This window comes from Chrysochloris asiatica, unplaced genomic scaffold, assembly GCF_000296735.1.
Source record: "Chrysochloris asiatica unplaced genomic scaffold, ChrAsi1.0 scaffold00354, whole genome shotgun sequence".
NCBI lineage: Eukaryota > Metazoa > Chordata > Mammalia > Afrosoricida > Chrysochloridae > Chrysochloris > Chrysochloris asiatica.
The window spans coordinates 1,323,232-1,339,928 of record NW_006408872.1 but is presented as its reverse complement, the minus strand read 5'-3'; the positions used below and the strand labels follow the sequence as shown (position 1 = coordinate 1,339,928).

At 44.2% G+C, this 16,697-nt stretch overlaps 1 protein-coding gene across 1 annotated transcript in view; it reads right to left on the bottom strand.

The window, feature by feature from the left end:
• Window positions 1–16,697, bottom strand: part of DIP2A (DIP2 disco-interacting protein 2 homolog A (Drosophila)) — a 183,560-nt gene that overhangs the window by 43,188 nt on the left and 123,675 nt on the right. Inside the window, exons 10-20 of the mRNA XM_006876117.1 lie at window positions 12,728–12,851; window positions 12,229–12,338; window positions 9,492–9,594; window positions 8,380–8,444; window positions 8,020–8,113; window positions 6,490–6,609; window positions 5,045–5,159; window positions 3,263–3,402; window positions 2,632–2,768; window positions 2,433–2,513; window positions 1,503–1,630 (exon numbers count right to left, since the gene is read on the bottom strand). Coding sequence (XP_006876179.1) covers window positions 1,503–1,630; window positions 2,433–2,513; window positions 2,632–2,768; window positions 3,263–3,402; window positions 5,045–5,159; window positions 6,490–6,609; window positions 8,020–8,113; window positions 8,380–8,444; window positions 9,492–9,594; window positions 12,229–12,338; window positions 12,728–12,851 — 1,217 coding nt within the window. The remainder of the gene's footprint in view (window positions 1–1,502; window positions 1,631–2,432; window positions 2,514–2,631; window positions 2,769–3,262; window positions 3,403–5,044; window positions 5,160–6,489; window positions 6,610–8,019; window positions 8,114–8,379; window positions 8,445–9,491; window positions 9,595–12,228; window positions 12,339–12,727; window positions 12,852–16,697) is intronic.

The window sequence follows — 16,697 nt, the reverse complement described above, 5'->3', positions numbered from 1 at the left end:
GTGAGCTTGAACCACAGACCTTGCAGTTCAAACAGCTTTGCAGTCTTGACACATTAACCTACTGGTCTCAGGTCAATGGAGACTATTATTCAAGTTAATCCTTTGGACTAATTGTCTCCTTGGATCTTTGATTTTCTTCAGTCTTCTGTGATCCACAAAAGAAGAGACCAAAAGTTGCATCTTAGCCAGGTGCTCGCAAGCTTTTCAAACCCTAGTTAATTACTCACCAAAGTAGGATGCAGAACATTATCTTTGTGGACTACATAATGCCAACTGACTGCATTTTCCCCCAAAAAAATGTATCTTCAAGTTTACTATTTCATTACTTCTAGAGTGAGTCCTTAAATGGACTTTCTGACTTATAACTCACTTTTCCCCATCCACACTATTCATCCCATCTACCATGTTCCAACTTTAAATAACTCTATGATTTGTTGCTCTTATTTCATACTATAATGTCTCTAAGCTTTGCTTATATTAACTCTTGGTTGCTTTTCCTCCATGGCACATGAGTCAGTGTGGTTTGAGGTTTTTATTTCAAGGGTACTGCTTTTCCCTTTTTTCACAGGGAAGTGAAGGCTACTCAGTCAGAGGCACACTGACAATCCAGCAAGCACCCAGGGCAGGGCTTTTGCCTCTGGTACCATCAGATGTATGAGTTCACATGCAGGTGGCCCCTTCACGTCCACAGAAGTAGAGTGTGGCTGCCCTGACTCTATCCCCAGAGACACTGACAGTGCCCCAGTTTGGGCTGAGGGTCAGGTGAAGACATGCTAAGACAAAGAAAGGCTTGGGGGGATAAGCATGGTGCCTGAAACTATGAACTCATAGCCATCTATGGTCCCATCCCTAGACATATGGCAGCACGCATTAGGGTTCTCCCGGGTGCTACCCCCCTCTCCTTGTCATCCTTTGCAGTTTCTTCAAAACAACTGTGTGGAAAGACCAGAGCCCACATTAATTTGTTCATTTGATTATTTTAAGACATTTTCAAAAACAAGGGTTCCCTGATTCACTGGTCTCAGCTGAGTCCCCCACCTTCCCCAAGTGAAAACCAACAGAAGGAGTCAGTTTCTTTGGGACAGAGCACCCTCACCCTTGGCCCCATAGAGGCCAAGCCCCAGAGTCCTGGTTTGATCAAAAGAAATGAAACATTTCAAGGTACTTTGTGTTTTAGTTTACACTTTCATCTGCTCTTAGTCTCGTCTTCCTTTGGGACTGATCTGTCTCCCTACTCCTTTGCCCAGCTAAACATTTGGATCCAATCCTCTTAAGGAACTGACTGAAGTTTAGAAGGTAAGGATATTAACACTGGCAGTCTTTCTACAAATACTTTGCTTTTTCTTTTCGTCTCTTCATGAGATTTTCTGATGTACTGAAGTTCCTAGGTTTTGCATATTCAAATTTACTAGCCTCTCTTTCTACTTCAGACAGCATTCCAAATCTTAATGTGTGTGTGGGGGGGTGTACCAAAGCACACAAGTGGGGCCCATCAGCATCACCTGCCTCTGTAGACAAACTTCATGGGCTCCACGGCCAGTGCAGTGGCCACCACATCGTCTGCGCTGTGTCTACGCACGCCAACTGCCATCAGCCCATCCAGCTTGCCCACGACGAACACCAGGTTGTCCTGGGGGCAAGGACACCAGTCAGCACAGGTCAGACAGGCTGTGCTCTGGCGCTGTGGGGTAAAGGGTGCCTATAGCCCAAGTGGGACTTGCAGGTGGCATGGGGGCCATTTGGAGTACAACATAAGGAAAGGCTCAGAGAAGGGGATGTGCAAGGACTGGGGCAGACCTCTGGGTGAATCTATATAGGACTTTGGCTACTACTGGGCAAGGACATGCTTGACTCCAGTGATGCTCTAAGTCAGCAGATCTCCAGAACCATCCTGTGCATTATAGGATATATAGCAACATCCCAGATACTCTCTAGTGCCAGGAGTACTACCACCCCTATTGTGACAACCAAAAATGTCTCCAGATGTTGGCCAGTGTCCTCTCGGGGGGGAAATCCCCTAAATGAACACCTCTGGGCTAAGGCAATACTGATAAAGGTATTTAGAGATACTTCAGACATCAAAATGGTAAAGGATGATAGAATAAATGTCCATGTACCTGACAAGCAATGGAAAAAACTATTACAGGCTCAAGAAAACTGGAGCCCTCTTACTGAAGCACAGTGCCCAAACCTGGGACTTCGGTCCCAAGTGCTTCCACCCCTGACTACATGTGTAGGATGCACACTTTATCTATAGGCTGTTCCCACACAGGTACTGGCACGACCCCTCATTGGCAAGGCAATGTGCAGGAGAGGCCAGAGGGAATTGACCAACGTTCCCACAGACACCTATGACCCATGCCAATTAGCTGTCATGAGAAAGCCCACCTCTCCAAATAAGGGTCCTGGATGTAGACTGAAGACGCACTCACCGGTCCAATGAAGCCCAGCAGCCCAGTCCTGGTGAATGGCCTGTTGGAGACGGGAGAACCTCCTGCGGTGAGGGGGACAGTCTGCACAGAATACAGATGTGGCATCAGGCTGAGGACAGGGCCTGCCCCATGTACCATGTACTGTGGGTGACCCGTAGGTGCCCAGGTTTGAATTAACATAGTGAGGGAAAGCACAGACCTCAAAAACATTCTTTGTGATCCCAAGTAGTCCATAGTATGCTGTGCCTGTGGCGCTGGAGTTGACACAGATTTCCCCAACTTCATCCGTTTTACAGAGATAAGGGGTACCTTCAACCTTCACCACACATACATTAGCTAAGAGAGAAAAGATCCTCAAAATTGTGGACGAAGAATACATTTAAATGGATTATTCACCAAGACTTGACCTTCTCTGTGTTTGCAGGTGTAGTACGCTCTGGTAGTGTAGTGGTTACGAGTCGGGCTGCCAATCTCAAGGTCAGCAGTTCGAAACTACCAGCTATTCCGCGGGTGAAAGATGATGCTTTCTGCTCCCGTAAAGATTTACAGCCTTGGCCTGTACAGGGTCGCTATGAGTCGGAACCGACTCCACGGCACGTAACAATAACAACAACAACAAACTATATTTTAAATGCAGCATACTCCCCTAAGAAGGGACTTTATGGCACATACGATGCACATTTTATTTAGCAGATTGCCTACTGGCATTCAGAAGTAGGTTTAGAACTTCCACCTCAAGTTATGAAGCACCACTGAACCCACCCCAAGTGTCTTGGCCCCTCAGCTGTGATACCTGCTCAAGACCAAATGTCCCTTAGCAGCACCCTTACCTCCCGGCATCACCTGGCCAACGTCCTGCACAGTCAGCACTGCCAGCTTCTCCTCAGTGTCGACTCGGATCACACCATAGCTGAGACCGCTCATTGACAAAACAGCTTTTCTTGGAGGAGGCCCCCCCATATCAGGTGGCCTGGAAAACAGAACCGACACCTGATTTACTCTATGGGAAATACAAGAGTATTGTACCTCTGATTTGTGCCCTCAGTTGCATATGGTACAGAGATTGAGTAGGACAGATGGTGTGTGGCCTTGACATCCCTTACCAAAGAGGAGTCTATAGCCCCTTCCCGATCAGGGAAGGCTGTGACCACTATGACCAGTAGAAGTGACGCTATGTGACCTCCAAGGACAGGTCACAAAGGTCATCCACTCTCCCTTGCTGTCTTGGGACACTGCCTGGAGCTGAGTGAGCTGATGTTCAGTCAGGTTAGCAGTGTGGCTGTTCTGCCACTATCTGCTGTGAGGAGTCTGGAGGTTGGGGAGGCCTGAGATCATGCAGAGACATGTCAGACAGCTCCAGCTATCTCATCCCCACACGTCCAGTTCAGGCATCATCTCCCTGTAAGCCACACTGCCTGGCTGGGTCCTCCCAACTCCTGACTCACAGAGGCATGAGTGTTAACACAGTGGAGCTATGGCTTCACCACAAGGTGCTTTCTCAGGCAGCCACAGTAACCAGGACACTGAGTAACAGAGGCCCTGACTTCTGCTCTGCTAAGAGAAAAATTAACTGCCACATAAAACAAACCCCCATAAGTTAAAGGAATGAAGAATAATTTGCAGTTGTGAAGAAAAGAATGTTCTTTTAATGTTAATTTATGAAAAAGAATGTAAGATTATTAAGTATCCGCGTATATGTGAGAACATTCTATTTATATGTATGAATATGATACAAAACTACAACTAAGACTGATTTCCAGTAACTAACTTGAGGATGGCAAACCCAAAGAGGACACATGTGACAGTGAGCATACCAGTCCAGGTGTACTGGTATGAGAAGGGCTGCAGGTGAGAACAAGCTGGGTGTAAAAGTCCTCAGTCTGACAAGGTCTGAGGACCAGTGCAGGTATAGCCGAGGTACTGCAGTGTAAGGACAGGGCTCGAGGTGCCCACACACAGAGAAGCATACGGGAGACGGCCATAGAAGGGCAGCAGGGCTTTTTCAAGGTGTGGCCGGGGTGCCAGTCACCCGGCAGGGGCTTCATATAGACTGGTCATAGCTGGTGGGTGTGCAGCCAACCACCATTGTGTCAGGATCAGTTCCCACATTACAGTGATTATGTGGCTAAGAACAGAGGTGACAGGGACCCTACGTGATGAGAACAAGAACCTTAGGAGACGCTACCCCAATCCTATCATGCATAAAGGTGAGTGGCAAAGCAGTGTGTAACTGGTGAGCACAAATGGAATGAGGCAGGACCCACCCTTCACTGGCAAACTGACTTCTGGACCCACAGACATCACGTTCTAAACAAAGCACTGACCCCTTTCCTCCCTAAATTCCTAGTGAGAGGAAGCATACTATGGTAGAGCTGGCAAGGGTCCAGACAGAGGCTCCAGGGAGGCCACACCTCCTGCAGGCTTTGTGGGGACAGGGTGATGTGTTGCCGGGCAGACAATGCCACCCTGAGCGCATGCTACATGGGAATCTGAGAACAAACAAAGAGGTAGCAAACACACCACTCCCATGTGTTTGGTTACCAAATAAACATCTGACACCAGAGGGAAATCAGTGTTTGTGTGGACATGCCTCCAGGTGGGAAGGACACTACCTTCGAACAGCCACCGTGAGCGCCTCAGGGGAACTGGCACAGGGGCAGATGACCTCTGGCCTCAAACCTCTGGACTGGAAAACATTGAGGAAGGCGTCACAGGAGGAGATGGACCCTGCAAGAGATAAGGTAAGAGGCTGGTCATGGGAGGTGACAAGGGGCAGAGGTCACCATGTCTGAGCCACATGCTGCCCAGCATTTGAACCTCACAGTGATGCATGGTCACAGTGACAACACAGGGCAGCAGGTGCTATAGGGCAGGCTCACAGATAAAGAGGCAGGATGTATTTTCAGTAAGGTAATGCAGTAAGGGGAGTCCTGGTGTGGTGCTGTGGGCTAATGTGCTGGACTACAAAGTTGGTTTGAACCACAAGGTCAGTGGTACAAGCTCACCTTAGAAACCCTACACAGGGTCACTATGGGTTGGAACTGATTCAACAGCACTTAACAACAACAGTGCAATAAGGAGACAGGTGTTTCTTATTATAGCACACTTTTGCTAAGGAGACTCACACATATAACTGAGCCCTGCTCTTCATGAAGTCCTGATCTGAATGGACCAGCATGAGTGCTCTGAGCAGGTTGGTAGAGAGCTGATATTTGTGGAGCTGAGCCAGGCACACCCTCTGGAGATAAGCGTTCACAATGACAGTGGGCCAAGCACAACCCCTGCACCCCCACCCAGAGATGAGCACTCTCTCTGCCAAACACTGACTGACTCCACAGGATCTGCCACACAACACCTTACTCCTGAACAGCCCCACTCTGTGGGGCACCTAGGAGTGCCTGTCATTTCAAGTGTGTCTCCAGAATGTATCCCTCATGGAGGCCCCCAAGTCATGACCAGGGGTCAGGATTCAGTAGTATACATATATCCAGCCCATATATATCAGACACATTATACTCAGTCCTGAAGTGCTGGTGCTAGATACCTCTCCTCCCCCATACCAGCAAGGGCACAAATAAATGAAGAGACTTGGTTGCAGGTATCAGCTGGCACTGCGGAAGGGGCACAGGACCAATGGTGGAGAGTTCAGGGCTCAGGGAGGAGGGCTTGGGGTGGGTACTAGGGGAGAATCTCAGAGAGGAAAGCTCAGGGCAGGAAGCTGGGCAGGGGCTCAAGATGAGGTCCACAGAGGAAAGAGAAGACACTGCTACCATTCCATAACTGTATTCTGGTAATTTCTTAAGAAAAATTACTTTTCCATTAGGGACCTTCATCAATGTTGCTTTTGGTTTAGGGGACCTTACAAACAAGCATGAAGAGTTGCCGACAAGATGCCTGTGTGTGTCAGACACCACGGAACACTTCTATTGTATATGACACTTCCGGGTAGCACTCCTTATTTTGCTGCTCCGGATAGTTTATCGATACAAACTTGCTCCATCTGAAGAGTCAGTGACTAGGAGGACACACAGGGCACTGGACAGGACCACATACTTACATGGGTTAGCACCATCGGCCACAATCAGCATCCGCAGTGAGCTGAGGCTGATGTCCCTTTGACCTCGTTGGGCTAGGAGAGACCAGTGCATGTCACGGGACTTCACCAGGGCTGCACGGGCTGCAGAGGAGACAGGTGTGTGTGTATGTGTCACACACACATACTGCCATTGCTGAGTGTCATGGGCCCACACAGCACTGCAGTCCCATAAGGAGAGGGAGTGAACTCATCTTCCACTCACATGCCCTCTTCTCTCCAACTGTCAAGCATGCATATTGCCTACCCAAACTCATCTCACTTCTTAAAAAATCAACTTTGGAGGCATGGAAACAGGAAACACAGAAAAGTGGGATAAGAGATGCTTCACTGTGAGGACTGCAATCAACGAGATGAAATAAAATGTGTGTGACTTGTTGAATGGAAAGATGATCTGCTCTATATATCGTTACCCAATTCACAATAAATAAAAAGTTTTTTTTAAAAAATCAACTTTGGCATGAATTCCAATATAATAAATTGGAACCCATTTTCAACTTTAATGCTTTCAGAGCTTTATTTTGCTCTTTTCTCATCTTATAGCATTCTGCCCTATCTCTGCCGTTACTAACCCTATGTAAGGGCCCCTTCATTCTACTCAGGGGTGAATGTTTCTGTGCTGGCTGCATGCAGCTGGGAGCCTGAGAAACCAGGGGGAGGAGGAAGAAGTGGGAAAGACAGGTGGTGGTGGGAGGACTGTGGACTTGAAGACTGGCCTGGGCCTCGACCCTGGCTGTGCTGTACACCAAGTCCTTCACCCCACCCAAGCAATCTCCATAAAGTAGGACCAACAGACAGATGCTTTGAAGACCAAAGATCATACTTGCCAAAGCACCTGCAGAGCACATGCCTGCCCTCTCCACCCCATCCCACCCCAGGCATTGATATTTACAATCATCATAGCCACAAGAGACAAGTGGGAGGCTGAGGACCAGCCCATGTAAAAGAGCACCAGGTCTGGCCAGCCTCAGGTGGTAGACAGTCCCACAGCACGCACTGCACACAGTCCATGGAATAGAGAGAGTGCCTCCGACTAAGTAGCTTGCAAGGAGCTTCTGTTTGCTCCTCTGAAGGCTTAGGACTGCCCTGCAGAAGATGTCGGGCTAGGATCATCCATGGTTTACTTGAGATACAGATCACCTTCTGAATCTGAATAAGCAGCTTTGCTTCTGGTGGTTTCACACTAAAACCATTTCAAATACTAAGATGGGGAGTACTAATGTACAGGAACACTTGAGAGAGCAGAGAATCAGGAGCTTGGAGCACAGCACACAGCATAGTCTGTGGGCACATTCCACAGTCTACAGAATAGTCTGAGGGGCAGGACCATGACAACTGGCGTGGACAGCCCAGACTAACCCTGGCCATCCAGGCTTCCACATGTATCTCCAGGGATGCAGGGCTGGCTTAATTTTTTTCTAAATCACCAAGTTGAAGTTGATGAGATTTTTTTTTGAAACAATGAATCAAGTGGCCATGACACATTCCTGTTACCTTTATATGCACACACTTTCTGAATCCAGGAGAGTGGGTTGACTTTCATCAGAGCATAAGGGATACTGATGACGTGCATCCTGTTCATGACGCTCTGGAGGAGAAATGAGTTCATTCGAGGGATACACTGGATCCTCACTTAACCTCCAGAATGTTACAATACTAAGCTATACCAGAAAATTAAACATAAATTAAGACGATGAGTTTCTAACAGAAATATTTCAAGCATATCGCTCGAGTTAGTCAGTATATACTAAAGATTAATTACATATTGAACAACAGGATTGACAAAGTATATTGGTATGAAAACATTAGAATCACTTTTCCTGACACTTAAATTACTTAACAAACAACACTCACCGTTAATACTCCATGCCACAGACCAGCATCCCTTTTAAAATCCAGCACATTTGTTAGTGTTTCAGCTGAAAGTGGACAAAGACGGTTACACTACTAGGCAACACTCTTCAAAAAGTCCTGTGCATATTTTAGAGGAATTCTGAGATAAATACATCATTGATATATAAGAATTTTAGAAGGCACATATAGTATTTCAAAATATCATGCACCAGTTAATCAATATTCTTGATTATCTATTCAAATTACTGAGAAAAAGCTGGCATATAACTTTGGATTAAAACAGAAAACTGCGTTGCTCATTAATCTGATAATTTAAGGAATATACCTAAGAAATTACAGGAGGCATCATTACATATTTTAATCAAATGTTCTGGGTAAATACACTTTTAGAATAAAGAGGTGGAGATGAGGAATCATCGTAATTCTCATGGTATGGCACTGAACAATAAAGCAGTAGACCGCAAGGTTGGTTTAAACATTAAGGTTGGCAGTTTAAACTCACCAACTGCTCCCTGGAAATCCTAAACAGGGTCGCTTAGAGTTGGACTCGATGGCACTTAACAACAACAACAACAACAACTCTCAACTCTACACCCAGATTCCTCCTTTGCTCACCCTCCAGAGGCTGTGCCCTATATCTTTTGAGAGACTCAGTACTAATTTCCTTCCCAAAGATCCAAAAGTTCTTGTTTCCATTTTCTCAACCAGGAGTGTAACTGGTTTACTTTAGAGACCTGGACTAGGTACAAGGCATAAGGGTTCACTGCACATGCCTCTAGTTAAGAGTCCCCAGCTGTGTCCCATACAAGGGACCTAGATTTGCCATGCAGAGAGGGAAAAGAGGGTCCTCTAAGGGCGGAGCCTGGAGCTATAATCAACTATGGTTCCTAAGCAAAGGTTACAGCAACCATGAGGTGACTGACATAGAACAACATAACACTCAAGACCCACAGCTGTGGTTATAGGCACTAGAGCATTTCATTGCTTGGTATAACTGGGTTAAAGGGCAAAAGTGCAATCCAGTGATGGATTCTAACCCGTAGCACAACGGCTCTCAGTGAAGTACCTTATAAAGTTCAGCTAGAAGGCCCACCCCTGCTCTGTCACTTTACCTTCAGAATAACCGCATGTCTGGGTCAAAGCACGACATTGGGCTAACAGGGATGCATGAGACACCGTGATTCCCACCGTACTGCCTTCTTTGCTGGTTTTATACTAAAATAAAAAATAACAATAATTGTAGAGAAAAAGCTATTACGTAATATTTCTAAGGCAACAGCAGAAAAAATGAAGGCTGATGAGCGCCATCTACTTGAGAACTTGTCTTACAAATCAGAGTGCATGCCATCAATTGAAGAATGGATAAACAAACTGTGGTACACACACACAATGGAATACTATGCTACCTTGAAGAACAACAAGGAAGCTGCAAGCCACCACATAACATGGATGAACCTTGAGGACATTATGATTGAGTGAAATTAGTCAGTCATAAAGGAGAAATATTGCATAGGACCATTACTGTAAATGCTTAGGAAAAAAACCCACCCTAAAAGGGGGAAAAAAATTATATTTATATTTGCTGGTGACATGGATGTATGGGATGAGGTGAAGGGAGGGAGGAAGGGGAAGACAGAGCACAGGGTAGGGAATAGACACGGGATAGCTTGGGTAATGGGGGGGGGGATGATAATACACAAGAAGGGGGAAGGGAATGGAAGAATAAGGCAGATGGGAGAACAGTTAGGCAGGTTTGCATGGGCTAAGTGGGACAGAGGTAAATGATGATATATGCACAACCTTGGAACAATAGGGCTTCAGGATAAAGGGATTAAGGCATGGTTTGAATGAGTGAAAGAGGGGAATAATGTTAAGATGCTTGGCTGTCTTTTGAATCTTGGTTTCCCTTTCATACCACTGTAAAACAGACACTTGATGGGGAGAGAAAGGAATAGCCAGAAACATCACAATAGAAAGCATGTAAATCTTCAGCCTATAACTGATTAGATTACTAAAAGGGCTAGAACTTGCCCAGTGAAGGAGGCTTCCTGTGGAGCCTTTGTATTGCATAAGACCATAGGTGGAATCCTAAACCCCATCCAGAATCCTCTGAGTGGGAAACTGCCACTTGAAAGGGCAAGTAGACCAGCCTGGAGTGGCTAGACGAACAGAAGATACTTCATGAAAGAATGAATGACAGGCAGGAAAAATGAAAAACAACAACGGCAGTCTGACTGACAACTAGAAGAATAAGCAAGCTGTTCCCCGGGAGCCATCAAGGCAAGTGGTCAGGTCTCCTCAGAGCAAATCCCTTCCAAGACTAAGACTCAAGGGGAAAACACGAGCAGTCATGTGGTCTAGCTGGTAACCACGTTGGTCACCGATAAAGGGAAGAGGGTGAAAAACAGCAATGAAGTTGGGAGCTAAGTCTGACCACATTCAACAGACTCTTGTGAACCGGGATGGAGACTTGATTGGCCAGCAGTATGGCAAGACCCGGGGACTCCTGAGTCCAGAGGCAGTGACATGGCCACAGAGGACTAAAGCAGAGAATGAAGCATCCAGCTGATATGAAGTGAGGGGAGATGCACAAGAATACCCATACTTGCAGATAGTACCCACTTGACCTGGCTTCAATGGCTACATGATCAGATCTCGACTAGAAGAAGAAAGAAGAGGGGGAAAAAAAAAGAGTAACCTGCTACAATTTGATTAACTTTACCTCTACTTATGGATGTAGTAGCTCAAAAAAGGGAACAAATTTTTACAGTGAAGATCACTCCCACCCCCTCAGTACACAGGGTAGACAGGATGGGCTACTCAGACATCAGCTATCCAAAATGGGGGTGCTACAAAGGCAAGAAGTGACTGGCTTAAAAGCTTTCAAGACGGAACTTAGATCCAGAGGGTACAGAGGAAGGTAGAATCTCCACTGAGTAGTATCCAATCTGTCTGGGTGGGGCTGATGAAAGGAGATGCGGATAGGTCTCTTGTGATACAATACTGAATAATTGCTATCAGGACTAACTGTGAGGGTCGGAAATGTAAAGGTAGATGTTTTGTAACAAAAGGAGGGGAGTGATTGACTTTGCAGTCCAGGAGTGGAGGTCGTTGGGACCATCAAGTGAGAAGAGCAGAGTGCAGGACCCTACCCAGAGAATCAGTGACGCCAGAAATGGAGGCAGAGACGATGATGTGGACAGATGGAGCAGCTGGGGACACTGGACTCAGAGAGGGAGAGGGGCTGTGTGCTGATGGCCGGGGGACAGGCCTATGGGGATGACATGGAAGGGATTGTAATCATTGCAATGAAATAAAATACGATAGGATCAATATAAAACTGATGTTCTCCCATGTAAACCCACATAATTCACAATAAAAACTTTAAAAAAACAACAAAAATCAAGTGTGCATTTCATCTCCAAGTCCTCTGTGGCTTATCCCAGGGCAGGTATAAAAACTTCCTCAATGAATACTTCCTCACAGAAAGCTTTCTCTAGCACACTTCTACTGTGCGACTATTTCCTCATAGAATACTGGTGACCCCAGGAGAGCCAGTTAGGGATGAATTAGCTAACAATAAAGCCTAAAAAGATTGAGTTGGGTACATTTTATACTTCTAAAGTGAAGATAAAACATAAGGAAGAAATTTAACTTGAAATTATATGAGGGGACTTTTAAAAAGTTTGTGAGACTTTCTTTCACAATCTTTCTTTCCACTATCTTTCAATTCTATTTTTTTACAAACTTTTTGCAGCCCTCTCATACATACACAGCTTATCCGCCTATGAAAAGCAAAACCTGATCATCTGGGGTATGATTCAGCATGCTTCTTAGCTTCTTAGTTACCTCAATGTAGGCAGTCCCGTCCCCTGCATCCTGAGCTGACGGGTGCCAGTCCTTAGGGGGCTTTGCCAGATGTTTCCCATCAATCACCAGCCAGGCGAGGGGAGGCCAACCTGCCAACAGTACAAAGTAACACTGCACAAGTGTGCGTCAAAGGGTCTCTGCTCCTCACATCCGGAGCCCCAACTCAGCATTCACTAGTGACTGAGCACTTAAAATGTGGGAAGGGCAACTGAGGAACAGAATTTTTAGTCTTGTTTAATTTTCATTTGTATTTAAACAGCTACACAAGACCTCTGACTACTATACCAGATAGCACAGATCTAGACAGTCAGAACCAGCTGTGCTTACATGGCAGCTATTGAAAATGAACATTCACAAGGACTTCAAGATTTTGGTAAAGACTGTAATACTTAAATTTTGGAAAAGTAGGCCTAGAAGGCATAGTTCGACAAAGAACAACAACCACAATACTGACCTCCCCTTACCCTGAGAGCCCCACCTTTGAAGGTCACCACCTCTCCAGTCTGTGCTTTGGGGAGGCCTTTCTGACAAGCATCTGTGGTCAGGGCCAGGGCAACCCCACAGCTGCCCAGCAGAAACCCCACCTGCTGGCTGCCGGCATCCTACAGAAAACAAAGCAGTGGGGTGAGGAGTCATCTCAGTGTGGTCACGGCACTGAACTTGGTATAAAAAAAACAGCACTTTGTACATCCTAAACACTACTGCTAGAACAACTCAACTCTCCTATATGTACATATTCTATTTTCTATAAAAATAAAGTCTAAGTCTTTAAAAATGTAAATGATTTTTTTTTTTTTTTTGCAGTATAATATAAAGGTCTGAATAACAGGTTAATTCTTGCAAATGACATTTAGAAGTATTTTAGTAAGCTCCAGAAATAATAATAGTACTACAGTTTCAATTTAGATTGTGTTTAAAATTCACAGATAAATCTGTACAGGTCTAGGCATTAACAAAGGAGCTCTGGTATCGTAGTGGTTACGAGTCGGGCTGCTAACCTCAAGGTCGGCAGTTCGAAACTACCAGATGTTCCGCAGGAGAAAGATAGGCTTTCTGCTCCCATAAAGATTTGCAGCCTTGGAAACCCTGTGCAGGGTCACTGTGAGTCGGAACCGACTCCACAGTACTTAACAACAACAGTCCTTAACAAAATTGATAGTTTCCACACAGAAATATAGCATAAGTCTCTAATTAGTCAAGTCTTCCTTTATGTATATACCTCAGTTGTTTCATCCTTATCTTCATACAAGTTTGACAAATCTGTAAGTTTTTTCCCTAAGAATCACTGTATTCAAATACTTATTAATTGTACATTTTCCTTTTAAATATACTACTAGGTTTTATTTGCAGATACCACTTTAGGGAATTTTTGAATATTTGCTGTTAACACTTACATTAATAATCACCTTAACACTGGGAAAGTGTGAGGAGAAGACAGAAAAGTTACCAACTTTTAAAACTAAATACTTTTTTCCCTGAAAATCAGAATGCTGTTGTTAGGTATGGTTAGGTCAGTTACAACTCACAAAGTCCCTATGTAAACAGAGACTGCTCAGTCCTGTACCATACTCACAATTGTCACTGTTTAGCCCACTGTGTGAATCCAATTCATTGAAAGTCTTTCTCTTTTTCATTCACCCTTTACTTAGAATGATGCCCTCCAAAGACTGGTCCCTTCTGACAACATGTGCAAAGTATGTGAAATGAAGTCTCGCCATTCTTGCTTCTAAGTAGCATTCATTCTGAGTGTAATTCTTCCAAGACAGATTTGTTTATTCTTCTGGAAGTCCTGATATATTCAATATTCTTTACCAACACCATTATCAAAAGCATCAATTATTCTTCAGTCTTCCTTATTCACTGTCCAGTTTTCAAATGCACATGAAAACCCACTGCCACTAAATCGATTTCTACTTATAATCCTGCATAAGGTTTCCAAGGCTGTAATCTTCACAGGAGCAGAAAAGACTCATGAAGCGGCTAGTTGGTTTGAACTGCCAACCTTGTGGTTGCATATGAGGTAATTGAAAATACCATAGCCTGGTTGAGGTGTACCTCAAGGTAACATCTTTGCTCTTTAATAACTTTAAACAAGTCTTTTGCAGTAGATATGTCCAGTGCAACATATCCTTTGATTTGACTGCTACCATATGTACCAATTATGGATCCAAGTAAAATAAAATCCTTGACAACTTCAATCTTTTCTCGGTTTATTATGATATTGTTTATTGGTCCAGTTGTGAGGATTTTGCTTTCTTTACATTAAGTTGAATACTGAAGACTGTATTCTTTGAGCTTCAACAGCAAGTGTTTCAAGTCCTCTTTGCTTTTTGCCAAGCCAAGCAAGGTTCTGTCATCTGCATATCGCAGGTTGTTAATGAGCCTTACTCTAATCCTGAGGCTATGTTCTTTTTTCATATAGTTCAGCTTCTTGGATTATTTGTTTAGCATACAGGCTGAGTAAGTATGGCAATAAACCATGCAAATGTATCCCCTTGTTCTGTTAAATGACTGTTGTTGTTTATGTGCTGTGGTGGAGTCAGTTCCACTCATGGTGACCTTGTATAGGTTTTCCAAGGCTGTAAATTTTTACAGGAGCAGAAAGCCTCAGCATTCTCTCACAGAACGGCTGGTAGATTCCAACTGCTGACCTTGCAGTTAGTAGCTCAGCTCATAATCCGCTACACTACCAGAGCTCCTTTTTAAATAGTTTAAATGACTATCTCTTGTTATATATAGGCTCCACATGTGCACAATTAAATGTTCTGGTATTTCCATTCTTCACAATGTTATCCATAATTTGTTAGGATCCACTTAGTTAAATGCCTGTGTATAGTCAATAAGACGTAAGTAAACATCTTTCTGATATTCACTGCTTTTAGTCAAGGTCCATCTGATGTCAATAACGATACCCTTCTTTCCATGTCCTCTTCTGAAAGATGGCATTGAAAGAATAAGTCCAAGCTGCACTGAAGGCATTGGTGGGGGAAAAACAAGGCTTCAGGAGCTGAGAGAATACTAATTAAAATGTTTCAATAAACAGATGCAGTGCCAACCAACTGGAAGATATTCATATTTGTGCCTATTCCAAAGAAAGGTGATCTAACAGATGTGGAAATTATTGAAAAATAATCTCATATGCAAGCAAAATTTTGGTAAAGATCATTAATTTCAGAAAAAGGCTGTGTGCTGGTACTGGCGGCCAGGAGGCAGTCTTGCAGAATGTGCCCTTTGGCTGTTGAAATGAACACCTATTCCTCCTGAGTGTTTCTGTGTACACCTCCCAGCTCCCCCTTAAAATCAGAAAAAATAGAAGCAAATATTGTTGAACGATGATGCACAGAGGAGACTGTAAGCATTGCAATGAAATGAGGAGTGTAAAACCAAAGTTCTCCCATGTAAACTATCACTCAATTCATAATAAAAACTTTAAAAAAAAAAAAAAAAGGAAGATGGTAGGACTATCCAGAGTCACAGTACCAAAAATAAATTATCAATGTTCAACCATTTCAAAAGCAAAGATATTCGTCTGAGGACAAGGTGTGCCAGACTCAAGCCATTGTGTTTTCAGTTGAACAATAAATAAGGAAGACTATAGAAGAATCAATACATTTGTATGACGCTGTTGGGGTAGAATGTTAAAAGTACCATGGGTTACCAGAAGAACAAACAAATCTGTTTTAGATGAAGTGCAGCCAGAATGCTCCCGAGAAGCCATAAAGGGAAGATTTTGTCTCTCTTACTTTGAACATGTTATCAGAAGCGACCAATCCCTGAAGAAAGACATCAAACTTGGTAAAATGTAGGTAAATCCAGGTAAAATCCAAACCAAAGGGTTGGACTGACACAGTTGCAGCAGGAATGGGCTCAAACATAACAACAATTGTGAAGATGGTACAAGACCAGGCAGTGTTTTGTTCTGTTACGCACAGGGTAGTATGAGATGGAACTGACTCAATAGCACCTAACAACAACAGTGCCTCTGATATTGATCTTTAGGCTTTCAATTTCATTTTTGACAACTTGCAATTTTCCTAGATTAATATTTCTTATATTCCATTTTCTGATATTTAGAGATGTTTGCAGCTATTTCTTCTCATTTTTATTTGTGTCCATCAACAAATGAAGGTCCCAAAAACTTTGTTCCACAGAGGTCCCTGGGACCATCAAGGAGAAGAGCAGAGTGTGGGACCCTACCAAGAGGAACACTGATGTCAGAGATGGAGGCAGAGAAGATGGCGTGGAGAGACAGAGCAGCTGAGGACTCTAGACCCAGAGAGGGAGAGGGGCTGTGTGCTGATTACCAGGGGGCAGGCTTGCAGGGCATATAAACCCTTTGGTTGGTTGACGATGCATGGAGGGGACTGTAACCATGGCAATGAAATGATATAAGATAGGATGAATATAAAGCTAACGTTCTCCCATGTAAACTATCACATAATTCACAA